Source organism: Oncorhynchus kisutch, unplaced genomic scaffold (genome assembly GCF_002021735.2).
Source record: "Oncorhynchus kisutch isolate 150728-3 unplaced genomic scaffold, Okis_V2 scaffold768, whole genome shotgun sequence".
NCBI classification, from domain to species: Eukaryota; Metazoa; Chordata; class Actinopteri; order Salmoniformes; family Salmonidae; genus Oncorhynchus; species Oncorhynchus kisutch.
This window is the reverse complement of record NW_022262713.1, coordinates 46,139-65,620: the sequence shown is the minus strand read 5'-3', so window position 1 is coordinate 65,620 and position 19,482 is coordinate 46,139. Positions and strand designations below refer to the sequence as shown.

The following is a 19,482-nucleotide window of genomic DNA, read 5'->3' as shown; positions in this document are numbered from 1 at the left end:
GTCCGTTCACAATACACAAACAAAACACTCCTTCACATAGTTCTCGAGCTCTGGTGCAGTTCATAATTGGAGCGTGGACAACATCTTATTTCAAGGCATGTCATGACCATGACGCTAAAGCTCCACTAACTAGTTGGGATAATTGTGTTTGACATATTCTGCATGACACTTCTCTTCATGTATCATGTTCAGCTGTCCTCATATCGCTTGCTATTCCTCTTGTCAGGGGGATGGAGTGCTGAAAGAACGGTCACTGACAGGGCTTGTCTTCAGACTTTCATTCTAAAGTAGGGAATGTATTAATGTTCAATCACTATCATGCCACCAATAACGTGTAATTTGATTGCCAATTTGCTGGGATCTCTCTATGCAGGTATACCTGGGCTCCCGAGTGGTGCAGCAGAATAAGGCAATGCATCTCAGTGCTTGAGGCGTCACTACAGACACCCTGGGTCGAGACTGTATCACAACCGGCTGGAGTCCCATAGGGCGGCGCACAATTGGCCCAGCTTCATACGGGTTTTGCCGGTGTAGGCCATCATTGTAAAAAATAATTTGTTCTTAACTGACTTTCCTAGTTAAATAAAGGTAAAAACATAAAAGTACCTACAGTAATTATGGTGCCTACCATTGGCTTGGCTGGTGTGATAAAGTGTTTTATTCTACTAAAGTAAATGGGTGACATGTCAGCTCAGTGTCCTTCCTACCGCTTCTATAATGAGGATGCAGAGTCTACTACAGGAGTGTTTCCCTGCTGTCTGTTCAACCCAAGGGTGGCTCATTAGGATAGTATTATGCTATTGCCATAAATGGAGAACTCGGTGGGGAAATATAGCCTAACTAAGCACATCCTTCACTTCTCACAGCAAATTAAAACGCAACGCCTAATAGGCTAATGTATGAAGCGTTGCCGAGACACCGCAGTTTTGTTGAAATAGTGGTCCCTTTTTTGTCTGGCTTTGGAGTTGGTTAATCAAAGAGGAAAGGCTCCAGTTAGCTGATAGCTAGATGCAGAACCCCACTGTGGGCTTGTTTGATGAGTAGTTCTATTGTTTTTTAAACAGGACTATAGCTGGGTTTGACAGTGACTTATGCTAGGCTACAGTTTTATACATTTCACTGCCGTATTGTATTTAATGTCTAGTTATAAAGTCAAGGAGGCACACTTCCTGCCTGAGTTATGAACTATCTATCCTGGTTGTCTAGTGCTGCCATTAATAATTCTGAGACGAGGCTCACCGATTTGGCTTTCATTGCTGGAGGCTCTGCCGTTAGGAGTGCAGTGACACAACTCTTGATTTATGTCCAAATTAGGGGTGTAAATTCAGAATATTGAATAGTCTAATGCTGTGTCATTTCTTTAATTACTCAGGTGTGTGTGCGCTCACGCGCAAGCGTGCGTCTGTGCATTTGTGTGTGTGGTGGGGGGAATCATGGTGAAATTGTACACTAAATGCTTTATGTTCTTATCCAACTTCCTCCTCCTCGTGATATTGTCAGACAGACGTCAGTAACGTAGGTAGGCCCATCCGGTTTCACAGCTTGACACAGTGAACATTGCAACGTGATTGATTCCTCTTTGTTTATCGATTGGCTGCATCAAAGGAGACTACTGGCAGTTTGCGAGGCTGTTGGGGTTTATGAGATTCAGTGACCGTGTTGGTGGCGTAGCTACTTCAGTTGGTGGACTTGTAACTGTAGTGAAAAATGTGATCAGATCAGTTGTCACCAGCGTCTGTTGCTAAGGGACAGGAAGAGCTTTCCTCCTACCCTGACAGCATCTATTATTTACTTCAGTTTTTAAGGGATTGGAACAAATAACACCTGATTTCCCCTATAACTACGTTTTATGATCACTCTGAACGTCTCCATTAATTAGTAGCACTTTAACATACTACAATTAACTTGAGCATATTTTCTGTGGTTAGTTGTAGAGATGGGTGGTACACCGTATTATACGATATACTGGTATTGATGCACGGACCGGTTTGGGTTTTTACTTTACCTTCTATAACGGTATTTTAATGTTTGGTTTGTTAAATGTGATACACCGTGTGTAAAGTCGTCTCTCTGCTCTCCATCTATCCATGCTGCTTTCCACACAGACCTAGCTCCATCTAGCCCCATCTAGCCCCATTTGTTGTTGCTTGACCACGAGACACTTGCGTTCAGTTTGCATGGTCAACATGCAAAAATGTTAATGACAACGATGCTGTTTTCATTTAGCTTCTTAATGTAAATCCCCTAGCGTTCTATAATTACACTATTAGCTTGTGTTTCTTACATCTGCCAACCGCTAGTTTGTCTTGGCAAGTTTGGCCTAAATCTTGTTTGCTGCTCATCGCTAGTTAGCTGGCTAGCTAGCTAACTAGTTCAAATCCAAATCAGTGTATTTGGTCACATACACATGGTTAGCGGATGTTAATGTGAGTGAAGCGAAATGCTTGTGCTTCTAGTTCCGACAGTGCAGTAATATCTAACAAGTAATCTAACAATTCCACAACTACCTTATACATACAAATGTGAAGGGATGGAATAAAAATATGTCCATATAAATATATGGATGATTGATGGCCGAGCGGTATAGGCAAGATGCAATAGGTGGTATAAAATACAGTATATACATATGAGATGAGTAATGTAAGATATGTAAACATTATTTAAAGTGACTTGTGATCCATTTATTAAAGTGGACAATGATTTGAGTCCGTATATAGTAGAGGTCGACCGATTTTATGATTTTTCAATACCGATTTATTGGAGGACCAAAAAAAAAAGCGGATACTGATTTATCGGCCGATTTTTCTTTAAAAAATGTGTTTTATATATATGTAATAATGACAATTAAAACAATACTGAATGAACACTTATTTTAACTTAATACGTCAATAAAATCTATTTATTCTCAAATAAATAATGAAACATGTTCAATTTGGTTTAAATAATGCAAAAACAAAGTGTTGTAGAAGAAAGTAAAAGTGCAATATGTGCCATGTGAAAAAGCTAACGTTGAAGTTCGTTGCTCAGAACATGAGAACATATGAAAGCTGGTGGTTCCTTTTAACATGAGACTTCAATATTCCCAGGTAAGAAGTTTTAGGTTGTAGTTAATATAGTATTTATAGGACTATTTCTCTCTATACCATTTGTATTTCATATACCTTTGACTATTGGATGTTCTAATGGGTACTTTAGTATTGCCAGCCTAATCTCAGGAGTTGAAAGGCTTGAAGTCATAAACAGCTCAATGCTTGAAGCAAAGCGAAGAGCTGCTGGTAAATGCACGAAAGTGCTGTTGGAATGAATGCTTACGAGCCTGCTGCTGCCAACCACCACTCAGACTGCTCTATCAAATCATAGACTTAATTATAATATAACAACACACAGAAATACGAGCCTTAGGTCATTTATATGGTCAAATCCGGAAACTATAATTTCGAAAACAAAAAGTTTATTCTTTCAGTGAAATACATAACCATTCTGTTTTATCTAACGGGTCCATGAGTCTAAATATTCTTGTTACATTGTAACAACCTTCAATGTTATGTCATAATTACATACAATTCTGGCAAATTAGTTCGCAATGAGCCAGGCAGCCCAAACTGTTGCATATACCCTGACTCTGCATGCAATGAACGCAGGAGAAGTGACACAATTTCACCTGGTTAATATTGCCTGCTAACCTGGATTTCTTTTAGCTAAATATGCAGGTTTAAAAATATATACTTGTGTATTGATTTTAAGAAAGGCGTTGATGTTTATGGTTAAGTACACATTGGAGCAACGACTCGTTGATTGATTGTTTTTTTATAAGATTTTTTAATGCTAGCTAGCAACTTACCTTGGCTTACTGCATTTGCGTAACAGGCAGACTCCTCATGAGGCAGGTGGTTAGAGCGTTGGACCAGTTAACTGTAATGGGATCCCCCGAGCTGACAAGGTAAAAATCTGTCATTCTGCCTCGTTCCTAGGCCGTCATTGAAAATAAGAATGTTCTTAACTGACTTGCCTAGTTAAATAAAGACTAAATAAAGGTGTAAAAAATTATATGAAAAAATCGGCACCCAAAAATACTGATTTCCGATTGCTATGAAAACTTTAAATCGGCCATTCCGATTTGATCGGTCGACCTCTAGTTTAGACCTAAATCAGCATGTTTGTGCAACAGTGTCTTCTAAATCAAAGGGGAATACGCAAAGCATGAATATGTTCGCTACAGGAAGTAGCTAAGAGAACATTCAATGTAGCCAAAGGTTATAGAGTCCCCTTGGAAACACAACACTTTTGGTTCCTACCTTGTCACAATAACTCCTCCCTGGCATTTTCATTCGTTGTCATGTCAAACAACACTGTATTCAAAGTGCCCACTATTATATTCTAACTATAGAGTTAGAATAGTCATTCTATTTTCATGATTCCAACAGGTCACAAGTGTTTACTCTAAAGTCAAAGTCAAGTCAAATTCCAATTGCAACGTTTGGTTCAAAATAAGGCCTGTATTGTTTGTCCACCTCATGCAGCCATGTGTGGCAGTGTGGAAATGATCTCTAATGAGTGTAGGAACTTATGAAAATGCTGAAAATGATTTTTGTTTGAATTTGAACAGTATAAAACTATCAGAATGGAGAAAGACCCATTTTGAGATCACGTATCAATGTGTTGCCACCCTAGGATCACTCACTACTCATAAAGAACATGTACAACTTTTATTATCCAAAAACCTAAAATAGTGGCAAATACCATCAATTTTTTGTTTTATGCAGTAATATGATATTTGGGCCATATTGCCCGGCGCTAGTTGGTTGGAGCAGTCTTGTGCTTTGTCGCCGTCTGGTTGAAATATACCCAACTGTAATGAGCAAGGTACACTTTGAACAGCTTGTCCTCTCATTGGACATCCATCCCCTCCCATGGTGTGTCCTGTTCTCTCATTGGCCATCCATCCCATGGAGCGTTGTTTGTTCTGTTCTCTCATTGCTGTATATGGGGAGACAGATGCCCCTCCTGTCTCTCTCGTCTGTCTCTCTCCTCTCTGTCCCCCTACTCTCTCTCTCCTCTCTGTCCCCCTACTCTCTCTCTCCTCTCTGTCCCCCTACTCTCTCTCTCCTCTCTGTCCCCCTACTCTCTCTCTCCTCTCTGTCCCCCTACTCTCTCTCTCCTCTCTGTCCCCCTACTCTCTCTCTCTCCTCTCTGTCCCCCTACTCTCTCTCTCTCTCCTCTCTGTCCCCCTACTCTCTCTCTCTCTCTCCTCTCTGTCCCCCTACTCTCTCTCTCTCTCTCCTCTCTGTCCCCCTACTCTCTCTCTCTCTCTCTCTCTCCTCTCTGTCCCCCTACTCTCTCTCTCCTCTCTGTCCCCCTACTCTCTCTCTCTCTCTCCTCTCTGTCCCCCTACTCTCTCTCTCTCTCTCTCCTCTCTGTCCCCCTACTCTCTCTCTCTCTCTCTCCTCTCTGTCCCCCTACTCTCTCTCTCCTCTCTGTCCCCCTACTCTCTCTCTCCTCTCTGTCCCCCTACTCTCTCTCTCCTCTCTGTCCCCCTACTCTCTCTCTCCTCTCTGTCCCCCTACTCTCTCTCTCCTCTCTGTCTCCCTCCTGCTTTCCTTTGTCCCTCGCCTCCCACCTCTGGTGTAAGCGCATGGCAGGGCAGCAGAATCGGTAATGAAGAAAGTGCCCAATTTAGCCTCCTCAGCCGCACGCTCCTCTGAGATGTGCTTCCTGCCTGCCTCTCTGCCTGGGTGCAGCGAGGCGGGATGCTGTGAGTGGCTGAGCTAGAGCTGACATCACAGGGGCCAGCTGTTGATTTGGTGCTGTCTCTGAGGCTGGGGCGAGTCACTGACTCTGTCAGGCGCCTACTGAGGGGCTCTGGCAGGTAGACACACACACACACGAACCCACGACGATAGGAGGCTGTGTGAGACTGCTGCAGGGAGCGAGTCACTGACTCTGTCAGGCGCCTACTGAGGGGCTCTGGCAGGTAGACACACACACAAACCCACGACGATAGGAGGCTGTGTGAGACTGTTGCAGGGAGCGAGTCGCTCCAAGCAGCTACGTCCTCCTCAACCAATGCTGCCTTGGGTACTACGGACTCCTCCAACAGCTTGCAATGAACATAAGGAGGGCTACTATGTGGCAGGTAGGTCTTGGTTTCTGTTCTTACCAAAGAGTTTGTATTTGGTGAAGGAAGGAGCACATTGGAAAATCAGGAGTAATGGTTTAAGTGCCAGATAATAGCTACTAAGGCTTTTGGTAGCCTTTTCAGACTTGAATCATTCAGACATTGTGCTGGGTTCTCAATCATGTGCTGGGTTCTCAATCATCTGTCTGTCACTATCTAAGACCTTGAGCTTCATTTTTGAAAGCCGTGATTTATTGTTGAGGTTCAGTTTTGGTGGCTATGTTTTCAATATGATCCTATTGAGACGCAGTTAAACATCACAGCAGTCTTCTACAATATGATCCTATTGAGACACAGTTAAACATCACAGCAGTCTTCTACAATATGATCCTATTGAGACACAGTTAAACATCACAGCAGTCTTCTACAATATGATCTAAGCTACAATTGTGAATTTCTTTGACCATTTAAGCTACAGGGTTTATCTGGTGACGATAAGGGCTCGGTTTCCAAAGGATGCACAGCAAGGCTGCATTCAGTGATCAGGGGATCTGTAGACTGTGTTCAGTGTGTTGGGGAACAGGGGATCTGTAGACTGTGTTGGGGAACAGGGGATCTGTAGACTGTGTTCAGTGTGTTGGGGAACAGGGGACCTGTAGACTGTGTTGGGGAACAGGGGATCTGTAGACTGTGTTGGGGAACAGGGGATCTGTAGACTGTGTTGGGGAACAGGGGATCTGTAGACTGTGTTGGGGAACAGGGGATCTGTAGACTGTGTTGGGGAACAGGGGATCTGTAGACTGTGTTGGGGAACAGGGGATCTGTAGACTGTGTTGGGGAACAGGGGATCTGTAGACTGTGTTGGGGAACAGGGGATCTGTAGACTGTGTTGGGGATCTGTAGACTGTGTTGGGGATCTGTAGACTGTGTTGGGGATCTGTAGACTGTGTTGGGGATCTGTAGACTGTGTTGGGGATCTGTAGACTGTGTTGGGGATCTGTAGACTGTGTTGGGGATCTGTAGACTGTGTTGGGGATCTGTAGACTGTGTTGGGGATCTGTAGACTGTGTTGGGGATCTGTAGACTGTGTTGGGGATCTGTAGACTGTGTTGGGGATCTGTAGACTGTGTTGGGGATCTGTAGACTGTGTTGGGGATCTGTAGACTGTGTTGGGGATCTGTTAGACTGTGTTGGGGAACAGGGGATCTGTTAGACTGTGTTGGGGAACAGGGGATCTGTAAGACTGTGTTGGGGAACAGGGGATCTGTAAGACTGTGTTGGGGAACAGGGGATCTGTAGACTGTGTTCAGTGAATCCCCAATATGAATTTAGCAGCAACGCACCTACACTGCTAAATCGTGTCCTTCACTACAAATTAAAAAATATATATATATATATATATACATACATACATACATACATACATACACACACACACACACACACACACACACACACACACACACACTTTTCGGGATAGGAAAACGTTTTCCGTTTAAACCTAAACAACTAAAACCAGATATAAAGTATGTAGACAATATAATGGAGCAATAAATGTATCAATAAGATCATCTTTGAGAACTAACAATCAGGGAGAATCTAAAATTCCCAAAATGTCTTGACACTCTGCCGCCGCCGCCGCTGCTGAAAAAAATCCTAGGGGAAACACTGCAATGTGTTGGTGAACAGGGGCTGTGTTCTGATTACCGTTGTGTCTTGGCTTTCTTTCATCAGCGCACTAATGACCATAGATAAGCCATTAAGAGGCTTGTGTTGCGTTGTTTCTGCACAGCTTGCATTTCTGCTCCTCAGTATATTGTTTCTGCAGGTGTTTCTGTTATTACAAATGGGTTTTTAATGACGGACTCCACTAGTGTGATGTACAGAGCCTTCAGAAAGTATTCATACCCATTGACTTATTCCACATTTTGTTCCAGACGCAATTCAAAATGGATTAAATATAATTTATTTATCTCACCCATCTACACTCTATACCCCCATAATGACAGTGAAAATATGTTTTTAGGAATGTTAGTTAATATATTTTAAATAAAATACTGAAATATGTAATTTACGTAAGTATTCACACACCCTGAGTCAAAACTTTGTAGAAGTACCTTTGGTAGCGATTACGGCTGTGTGTCTTTCTGGGTAAGTCTCCAAGAGCTTTCCACACCTGGATTGTGCAACATTTGCCCATTTTAAATAAATAGATATATTTTCATAATTCTTCAAGCTCTGTCAAATGAGTTGTTCCTCATTGCTAGACAACCATTTTCAGGTCTTGCCATAGATTTGAGTCAACTTGTTTTAGGTTATTGTCCTGCTGAAAGGTGAATTCATCTCCACTGGGAGAAACCAGACTAAACCAGGTTTTCCTCTAGGATTTTTCCTGTGCTTAGCTCTTTAAAAAAAATCCTGAATAGCTCCCCAGTCCTTAACGATTACAAGCATACCCATGACATGATGCAGCCACCACTATTTGCCCTAAACATAACACTTTGTATTCAGGACAAACAGTTAATTGCTTTGTCAATTTTTTTGCAGTACTATTTTAGTGCGTTGTTGCAAATAGGATGCATGTTTAGTATTTGTTTTTTAAAATAAGATTTCGCATGATTTTTTTCACTCTGTCATTTAGGTTAGTATTGTAGAGTAACTATAATGTTGATCCATCCTCCGTTTTCTCCTGTCACAGCCATTAAACTCTGTAGCTGTTTTAAAGTAGCCATTGTCCTCATGGTGAAATTCCAGAGCGGTGTCCTTCCTCTCCGGCAATTGGCTTAGGAAGGACGCCTGTGTCTTTGTAGTGACGGGGTGTGTTGATACATCATCCAAAGTGTAATTAATAACTTCAACGTGCTCAAAGGGATATGCAATGTCTGCTTTTATTTGCCTTGGTTTGAGAGGCATTGGAAAATCTCCTTGGTTTTTGTGGTTGAATCTGTGTTTGAAATTCACTGTTCGACCTGAGGGACCTTACAGTTATTGGTATGTGTGGGGTACAGAGATGAGACGGTCATTCAACAAATCATGTTAAACCCTTATTTCACGCACAGTGAGTCCAGGCAACTTATGTGACTTGTTAAGCACATTTACCTGTAATTGAGGCTGAGCGGGGAAATGAATACCTTTTTAGTCTACACTTTATACCCCAGAGGGCTTAAGTCTCAATTATCATCAGCTCTCTCTAATCAATAACTCTCCTTATTATCAGACGTGGCTCTGACCCGGGGTACGGCCTTATTTACCCTGTTCAACACACTGATTATCAATGTATTTTATTAGGCTTAACGTCACCGGTATTACTATTCCTATTGATGGTTGGGCGGTACCTCCCCCCCCTGCCCAATGCATTAGATCTCTCTATGCTTTTCCACTGTTGTTTTCTGTGTGGCTGGAGAGCTGGAGAAGACCGCCTCGTGTGTCTGACTGTCAGCTACACAGTATGTTGGATGGCTGTGGCTGCTTTTCTCTGCTCTTGTATTGTTCCATCCTCCTACACACAGTCTGGGAGGGAGAGAGTCTCTCCTCTCGCTTGCTCCCCCCTGCTTTTACTCCCCCCAGCACTTGGGGGGGGGGGGGGGTACCGCCCAAGCCTAGTGTGTACCGCCCAAGCCTAGTGTGTACCGCCCAAGCCTAGTGTGTACCGCCCTGTCTGTGCGTGCAATCAGAATGGCCTCTTGTGCATTCCACAGGAGCAATTTCCTATTCGCTGTGCTAACATAATTGTCATTGAGTGGTCCATTTACAGCCGGCATATGATTAGTTAGCTCCCATTCCCCTGTCTGGCAGAGTGGCTGTGCCCTTTTGACCTCATTGTAGGTTTTTGAGAATACATTTTCATGGGCAGAAAAGTGTAGCGTGGAAAAAGGCTTAGGCACTTATTCACCACTTCTACAGGCAGGCAGTATGGGTGTGTTTGTACTGTGGGGAAGGGAGTTAAAGGGACTGTGAAGACCTTGGGTACGAGGCTCTTTACGTTTCAACCACTCAGATCAACTCAGAGTCTCAGATTCTGTTGTCAAATACAGAGGAGCTGCTCAGCAACAGGAGACCCAGAGGATTCTACTGGGCTGTGTGTGTGTGTGTGTGTGTGTGTGTGTGTGTGTGTTTTCTTGGGTACGTGTAGACTTCTGGTCTGTTTGTGCCTGCCAGTGTTTATTCATGTGTGTGTCACACTGCGTTCCATCTGCATGCATTAAGCCCCCTGTCCCTGACACCTCCTCCCCCGTGTGTCACACAGACTGTCCCTGACACAGAACTGACACTGACGTTGTGATCTCCTGAACTCAGCGGCTAGCTCAGCCCTGCTGTTCCTCCCTGTCCGTGCAGCACAGCTCTGACTCCTAATGCAGCTTGTGTCTGGGGCCAGAATCTCTCTTGCTGTCTGTCTGGTTGGTAGACTTCTACTGGTGTCACCAGCTAGTAGGGCTGACTGTAGTCATGTGAAGTTCCACACCTCTTTGTGTTGCTGCTGACTGCCAGACTAGAAGTTACCTTTGGTCTAGTAGTGCCTGCAGTTTACTGTCAAACCAGGATCTGCATACACTGTGAGGTGAGGTGAGGTGGGGTATGGTGAGGTGGGGTATGGTGAGGTGAGGTATGGTGAGGGTATGGTGAGGTGAAAAAGGATTATAAAGTGAGCAGGAATCCACCACTTGACCTTTTATCTGGCAGCATGCATGGGTCTGCTTCCCACTGGTCTGACGGGACTGTGTGGGATCAGGAGGCGGGACTGTGTGGGATCAGGAGGCGGGACTGTGTGGGATCAGGAGGCGGGACTGTGTGGGATCAGGAGGCGGGACTGTGTGGGATCAGGAGGCGGGACTGTGTGGGATCAGGAGGCGGGACTGTGTGGGATCAGGAGGCGGGACTGTGTGGGATCAGGAGGCGGGACTGCATACTGGTTGCCAGAGAGAGCTACTGTGGCGGGCGCTCTGCCCGGTAGATGCCACTGTGCTCTGGGACTAGGAGGAGACGGGACTGCCTACTGGTTGCCAGAGAGAGCTTACTGTGGTGGGCGCTCTGCCCGGTAGATGGCACTGGGCTCTGGGACTAGGAGGAGACGGGACTGCCTACTGGTTGCCAGAGAGAGCTTACTGTGGTGGGCGCTCTGCCCGGTAGATGGCACTGGGCTCTGGGACTAGGAGGAGACGGGACTGCCTACTGGTTGCCAGAGAGAGCTTACTGTGGTGGGTGCTCTGCCCGGTAGATGGCACTGGGCTCTGGGACCAGGAGGAAGGTTGGAGTGGAAGAACATGGGGGAAGATGTAGAGCCCTTCTGACTGAAGATGGAGAATCTGTTACAAACCTTCTGTTACCTTCCATGTGAAGCATCCATGTGGGAAATGACATGTCTGTCAGTGTCCACTCCAAAATTGGTTTTCTAAATATCATAGGGTTTTGATAGTGTTATCTTCTGTTTTTTCACGGCTGTTATTCCTGAATATGTAACGCTGCTCTGTTTTACATAACTGGCACGACAGAGTGGGTTTAACACGACCCTCCATGCACCCAATGGCTCTGATGGATGAAACCTGTTTTATACATAGGCATGCACAGCCACAATATCGCTTTATGTCTCTTTCCCTGTCTCTCTCTCTCCCCATTTTTCTCTCTCCCTCTCTCTCCCCATTTTTCTCTCTCCCTCTCTCTTCCCATTTTTCTCTCTCCCTCTCTCTCTTCCCATTTTTCTCTCTCCCTCTCTCTCTTCCCATTTTTCTCTCTCCCTCTCTCTCTCCCCATTTTTCTCTCTCCCTCTCTCTCTCCCCATTTTTCTCTCTCCCTCTCTCTCTCCCCATTTTTCTCTCTCCCTCTCTCTCTCCCCATTTTTCTCTCTCCCACTCACACATGTGATATCCCCTGGACTCTGTCTGTCCATGTCAGCCCTGTCACTGTCAGCGACCTATAACCCCGTTCCATCAGTGTTCTCTAAGGGTCCTGACCCCCCTGACCTCTTTCTTCTCTCCCTGTGACAGGTCTGTGATGGCCATGAGCATCTTGGAGGGCAGTGCCACCGAGGCCGTTCAGATCTGGACACCAGAGACTCCGAGCTGGTGCTAAGGACATGGGACTCTCCCTCAGAGTTAGCGACAGGCTCAGCAGCACGAGACGTTACAGTGACAAACCAGCGGTGGTGCAGGACTGCTGCCCTCAGAGCCTTCTCACCCCCTGCAGGACGTCACCACCACAGGCCCAGCAGCTCCCAGTAAGTAGCTACCCGTAAGGTGCATTGGGGGGCCGGGGGGAAATTAAAAACAGTGTTGACATCACTCCAGTCGAGAGACTGACAGATATTACAAATCAGCAATGCTGCACTGGAGTAGAAAAGATTCCATTTGTGTGCTGGAATAACTTAATAGATGTGGACCAGCCTGGTGTTTTTAGTTCTCTTCAAGATGAACATTTTTGATCTGCCTCTCAGCCAGTTTCCACTCAGTATTCAGTAAAATAACTAAACTGACACTGCAGAACAAAAGAACAACATACATTTTGTTATTGAAGAGCGAGTTTAAAGATTGGTGTGAGAGGAGCAGGTTTTGGGGGAGTAACTAAGTACATGTAATCCGATTTACATTTTTTTTTTATAAATTACAATACCAGCTAAAATATTGTAAACAGATTACATACTTTTGAAAAACTAGATTACTTTAAAATTCAGAACGGATGTTTGTGAGAGAAAGAAATGCATTTAGACACCTTTCGGTTTCTCAGTGACATTCAATTCACCATTGAAAAAAGGTGTTTCAGTTTGTTTCACCTGAGAGTCTGATCACCAGTCAGACCACCATGATGACACACCAGATGATGACCACCAATCAGAGACCACTATGATGACACACCAGATGTGTTTGATGGATCCTTTTCTAAAAGCCGGTGTGATGTGTTTTACATCATTCCTGCTATATTTCTGTATTTTGGAACTTCTGTATCTTGAAAATTGTATTGCTTATATACAAAACATTTAGTCAACAATGGACAAATGATACAAATTAAGGGGAAGTAATCCAAAAGTAATAGAAAATAATCAGATTACCTCACGGAGTTTGAGTAATCCAAAACCTACGTTACTGATTACAATTGTGGACAGGGAAGGTGCTGTTTTCAAGGGATTGTTAAATATATGAACTATTTGGTTGTAATATCAGCACCTCTTAAAGAGCAGAGTCAGAACAGCACATCCCATTATTCCATGTTTATCTCTATCAGAGTTCTACAGCAAGGAACTGCATGCTTTTCATCAGTAAACATCAACTGGTCATTTAACTCACAATATTGCTCAATATTGGCCACCATTAATTGGATTTGAGTGATCTAAAATAAGTTGAATATACTTGCCTAGTATGAGTGGTTTTAGGTTCATTTCCCATCCTTTGTGGGCTCTGCTTGTCAAGCAGCAGAAGGACCAATTCGCCGATGTACTGTTATCTGATATTTACTTTGCTAGCTACCTGACGATAATGTTTACTCTGCTAGCTACCTGATGATAATGTTTACTTTGCTAGCTACCTGACGATAATGTTTACTTTGCTAGCTACCTGACGATAATGTTTACTCTGCTAGCTACCTGATGATAATGTTTACTTTGCTAGCTACCTGACGATAACATTTACTTTGCTAGCTACCTGACGATAATGTTTACTTTGCTAGCTATCTGATGATAATGTTTACTTTGCTAGCTACCTGATCATAATGTTTACTTTGCTAGCTACCGGTAGACCTAATGTCGTTTTTCTCCCACCAACCCAGGCTTATCTAGTGAAGTTGGCTAACATTATCCCCTTTCAACATTGTTAATAAGGGTTTAATCAGGATTGCTGCTGATAGACGACATTGACTGAGGGACCACGTCAAATTGGCTAGTGGGCTAACAACAAATGACGTCAATATGGCGAGTTAACAAGTTACCATTCAGGGGATAAACTAGATGGCCGTATTGGAATATCTATAGTAGGGTTGGGCGGTTTCCAGATTGTCATCCTCATACCGTCCTTCTCTCACACCGGGATTTAGGGTACTACTGGCTTAGTACACAAAAATGCAAAGAAGCCCATTGGGCGTCTATTAGCAAAATAACAACAAAATTATCACAAGTAACAGCAAAATATTGCTAGCAAAATATGCTAACGAGTGCAAACGAAAGTAAACAAATTGCGAAGGCAGGCAATGCAGCTCATAAAGTTATACATATATAGGTAGGAGCCACCGAAATGATATGTTTGATTTTAGACATTTTACAAACGAATATGAGCGAGAGACATTATTAATTTGCACAAAGTTTTGACGGCATGCTTGTCTGAAGGACACGGTCTGTGTGGCGTCGCTAGGGCAACGGGCCCGCGCTGTTCTGAGGCGATGGGGAGAAGCAGACGGCCCAGAACGGAGAGGAAATCAAGCTGCAGTGGCAGCTGTACAGAACTTATTCAACGGGCTTTGACACCTCAAACACAGCAGAAAGCTCACGCAATATGATGCACCGTGACGTTATTCATTCAGCCACGTACTTAGATAACGAGCAAGTTAATCTTAGGTGTCGCCCTAATGCAGAAAGATAACACTTCCTGTGTTTTGTAAATGTAGATCTACAATGCTTCTTATTGTAATGTCTGCTCGGCATCAGACTGATTTCGTTCTTCAGTTGCACTTCTTCACTCAGAATGGCCGTTTGTGAATTCTCATCTATCAGCAGATTGTGCTTTGACTGATGTGAGGCTACTGTTCTCCAGTACTTTCCCCTGGGTAGCCAGCCTACTGTTCTCCAGTACTTTTCTCTGGGTAGCCAGCCAGCCTACTGTTCTCCAGTACTTTTCTCTGGGTAGCCAGCCTACTGTTCTCCAGTACTTTTCTCTGGGTAGCCAGCCTACTGTTCTCCAGTACTTTTCTCTGGGTAGCCAGCCTACTGTTCTCCAGTACTTTTCTCTGGGTAGCCAGCCTACTTGTTCTCCAGTACTTTTCTCTGGGTAGCCAGCCTACTTGTTCTCCAGTACTTTTCTCTGGGTAGCCAGCCTACTGTTCTCCAGTACTTTTCTCTGGGTAGCCAGCCTACTGTTCTCCAGTACTTTTCTCTGGGTAGCCAGCCTACTGTTCTCCAGTACTTTTCTCTGGGTAGCCAGCCTACTGTTCTCCAGTACTTTTCTCTGGGTAGCCAGCCTACTGTTCTCCAGTACTTTTCTCTGGGTAGCCAGCCTACTGTTCTCCAGTACTTTTCTCTGGGTAGCCAGCCTACTGTTCTCCAGTACTTTTCTCTGGGTAGCCAGCCTACTGTTCTCCAGTACTTTTCTCTGGGTAGCCAGCCTACTGTTCTCTGGTAAAATGCTACCTTCACCTATCTGAAATTACATGATCAATTGCTAAACTTCCAGATAATGAAAAGCATGCATTTCCTTGCAGTGTAACTCTGATAAAACTAAATGTGGAATTTTGGGAAATGTGTAGTCCTGACTGCTCTTCAAGAGGTGATGATATTGAAACCAAATCGTTAGATTTATTTAACAAGCCCTTAAACGGCACATAGTTGTCAATGGTTTAGAGGAGCTGGTGGTCTCCTTGCTCATCAGCAGTCAAATGGAACGTTCCACACTGTATTGGGGCGTTGTATTGATAACTGCCTATAGAGAGGGCCGTAGAGTCACGGAGGCACTCTGAACATTCTGGGATCCACGGTGTCAGTGGTATTTTTCTATAGCCACAAGCTCTGTCCTCCAATAGTACTGGCTGTCTCACAGGCTCTTTATCAATGTGTCTTTCTGGGATTCTTCTATCCTCAAAATGAATTGGTCACTCCCCTCTGACCTTCTCCGTCATGGGGTTTGAGAAGGAATCAAGGAAAGTTAAATTGAGACAGAGGCACAGAGCCACAGTGTTAATGTCAGAGACTGAATCAGATGGGGCCTCTCAACCTCTAATTAAAATCATTAATCACAGCTCTCATAAACCAGATGTCTCCTTCCCTAACCCTCTTCTCTCTAGGATGTCTCCTTCCCTCTTCTCCTCTATGATGTCTCCTTCCCTCTTCTCCTCTATGATGTCTCCTTCCCTCTTCTCCTCTCTATGATGTCTCCTTCCCTCTTCTCCTCTCTATGATGTCTCCTTCCCTCTTCTCCTCTCTATGATGTCTCCTTCCCTCTTCTCCTCTCTATGATGTCTCCTTCCCTCTTCTCCTCTCTATGATGTCTCCTTCCCTCTTCTCCTCTCTATGATGTCTCCTTCCCTCTTCTCCTCTCTATGATGTCTCCTTCCCTCTTCTCCTCTCTATGATGTCTCCTTCCCTCTTCTCCTCTCTATGATGTCTCCTTCCCTCTTCTCCTCTCTATGATGTCTCCTTCCCTCTTCTCCTCTCTATGATGTCTCCTTCCCTCTTCTCCTCTCTATGATGTCTCCTTCCCTCTTCTCCTCTCTATGATGTCTCCTTCCCTCTTCTCCTCTCTATGATGTCTCCTTCCCTCTTCTCCTCTCTATGATGTCTCCTTCCCTCTTCTCCTCTCTATGATGTCTCCTTCCCTCTTCTCCTCTCTATGATGTCTCCTTCCCTCTTCTCCTCTCTATGATGTCTCCTTCCCTCTTCTCCTCTCTAGGATGTCTCCTTCCCTCTTCTCCTCTCTAGGATGTCTCCTTCCCTAACCCCCCCCATCCCTCTTCTCTATGCTACTGCTACTGCAAGAGACACTTGCTGCATAATTAGGCCACATTATTACCAAAAACCACTGCCCTGTCACTGTCCCTGCATTAGCCCCATTACAGTAGTCATTAGATTTCAGATGTAACTAATAGAGACGTTTACAATATGTCTCTTTAGCCCGTGTTTTCTGTCTGTTCTCTGTAAATGCCTGATATTTCAATGCCCATGTTTTCTCTCTCTGTTCTCTGACTGTAGGTGTAAGATGTCTTTTGTAGCTCTAATGGAAAATGATTTGCATTTTGATTAGTAAAATCCCAGTGTCTCTCCATCGTCTGTCTTTCTCCATCTCCAGGACCCCAGTAACAGCAGTGTTGTATAGAGACTCTCTGTAAGCTGTGCGTCTGATGAGGATGTCTGATCCTGTTACTGTAAAGGACATCAGTAGGACTGAGACCATGAAGGTTTGTGAGGCTGGAGTGGAGCTGGAGGCAGCAGACTGGACCGACACCACAACATTAGGAGCAGACAACAGACAGAACGGTGTGAAGGACAAACCCAAACCGGCTGGGAGCCTGGTTCCGGAACACAATGCCACCGGTCACCAAGACGGAAGCTGCTGTGACAACAAGAGGGAAACGTCACAGGTAAACACACCTGTGTAAACATAAACGGAGCCTTTTAGTGTGGACCAATGAGATCAGTTTTCCATTATATCACAGCCACAATTTGAACATGTTTTACCAGTACCAACAATGTAAATATGGTAATATAATTGAACTATGATAATGTGATTGAGCTCAGGATCAGTCATTAAAACACTCTAATGTAACAGCTAATACAAGTTGGTGGAAGAAGATGAGCTGATGCAGTGCAGTAAAACGTTCCTTTGTCTCTGGGTTGGAGGTAATGTTGACAGGCAGCAGAGGGTAATGTCTCTGGGTTGGAGGTAATGTTGACAGGCAGCAGAGGGTAATGTCTCTGGGTTGGAGGTAATGTTGACAGGCAGCAAAACGTTCCTTTGTCTCTGGGTTGGAGGTAATGTTGACAGGCAGCAGAGGGTAATGTCTCTGGGTTGGAGGTAATGTTGACAGGCAGCAGAGGGTATTGTCTCTGGGTTGGAGGTAATGTTGACAGGCAGCAGAGGGTATTGTCTCTGGGTTGGAGGTAATGTTGACAGGCAGCAGAGGGTATTGTCTCTGGGTTGGAGGTAATGTTGACAGGCAGCAAAACGTTCCTTTGTCTCTGGGTTGGAGGTAATGTTGACAGGCAGCAGAGGGTAATGTCTCTGGGTTGGAGGTAATGTTGACAGGCAGCAGAGGGTATTGTCTCTGGGTTGGAGGTAATGTTGACAGGCAGCAGAGAGGGTATTGTCTCTGGGTTGGAGGTAATGTTGACAGGCAGCAGAGGGTATTGTCTCTGGGTTGGAGGTAATGTTGACAGGCAGCAGAGGGTATTGTCTCTGGGTTGGAGGTAATGTTGACAGGCAGCAAAACGTTCCTTTGTCTCTGGGTTGGAGGTAATGTTGACAGGCAGCAAAACGTTCCTTTGTCTCTGGGTTGGAGGTAATGTTGACAGGCAGCAGAGGGTATTGTCTCTGGGTTGGAGGTAATGTTGACAGGCAGCAGAGGGTATTGTCTCTGGGTTGGAGGTAATGTTGACAGGCAGCAGAGGGTATTGTCTCTGGGTTGGAGGTAATGTTGACAGGCAGCAAAACGTTCCTTTGTCTCTGGGTTGGAGGTAATGTTGACAGGCAGCAAAACGTTCCTTTGTCTCTGGGTTGGAGGTAATGTTGACAGGCAGCAGAGGGTAATGTCTCTGGGTTGGAGGTAATGTTGACAGGCAGCAGAGGGTATTGTCTCTGGGTTGGAGGTAATGTTGACAGGGTATTGTCTCTGGATTGGAGGTAATGTTGACAGGCAGCAGAGAGGGTATTGTCTCTGGGTTGGAGGTAATGTTGACAGGCAGCAAAATGTTCCTTTGTCTCTGGGTTGGAGGTAATGTTGACAGGCAGCAGAGAGGGTATTGTCTCTGGGTTGGAGGTAATGTTGACAGGCAGCAGAGAGGGTATTGTCTCTGGGTTGGAGGTAGTGTTGACAGGCAGCAGAGAGGGTATTGTCTCTGGGTTGGAGGTAATGTTCACATGCAGCAGAGGGTATTGTCTCTGGGTTGGAGGTAATGTTGACAGGCAGCAGAGAGGGTATTGTCTCTGGGTTGGAGGTAATGTTGACAGGCAGCAGAGAGGGTATTGTCTCTGGGTTGGAGGTAATGTTGACAGGCAGCAGAGAGGGTATTGTCTCTGGGTTGGAGGTAGTGTTGACAGGCAGCAGAGAGGGTATTGTCTCTGGGTTGGAGGTAATGTTCACATGCAGCAGAGGGTATTGTCTCTGGGTTGGAGGTAATGTTGACATGCAGCAGAGAGAGTATTGTCTCTGGGTTGGAGGTAATGTTGACAGGCAGCAGAGTGTCTCTGGGTTGGAGGTAATGTTGACAGGCAGCAGAGGGTATTGTCTCTGGGTTGGAGGTAATGTTGACATGCAGCAGAGGGTATTGTCTCTGGGTTGGAGGTAATGTTGACAGGCAGCAGAGGGTTTTGTCTCTGGGCTGGAGGTAATGTTGACAGGCAGCAGAGTGTCTCTGGGTTGGAGGTAATGTTGACAGGCAGCAGAGTGTCTCTGGGTTGGAGGTAATGTTGACAGGCAGCAGAGTGTCTCTGGGTTGGAGGTAATGTTGACAGGCAGCAGAGTGT

The 19,482-nt window shown here is 44.9% G+C and overlaps 1 protein-coding gene across 15 annotated transcripts in view; it reads left to right on the top strand.

Annotated features, from left to right (window-relative positions):
- LOC109876722 (R3H domain-containing protein 1) overlaps positions 1-19,482 on the top strand; it is a 59,636-nt gene that overhangs the window by 1,597 nt on the left and 38,557 nt on the right. For 14 of the 15 annotated variants that reach the window (XM_031816248.1, XM_031816247.1, XM_031816259.1 and 11 more), the window contains exons 2-3: positions 12,097-12,326; positions 17,089-17,380. In XM_031816248.1, coding sequence (XP_031672108.1) covers positions 17,141-17,380 — 240 coding nt within the window. In that variant the 5' untranslated portion in view covers positions 12,097-12,326; positions 17,089-17,140. Of the gene's footprint in view, positions 1-5,575; positions 6,134-12,096; positions 12,327-17,088; positions 17,381-19,482 lie in introns of those variants that run through there. The other variant, XM_031816246.1, reaches the window with a different exon arrangement.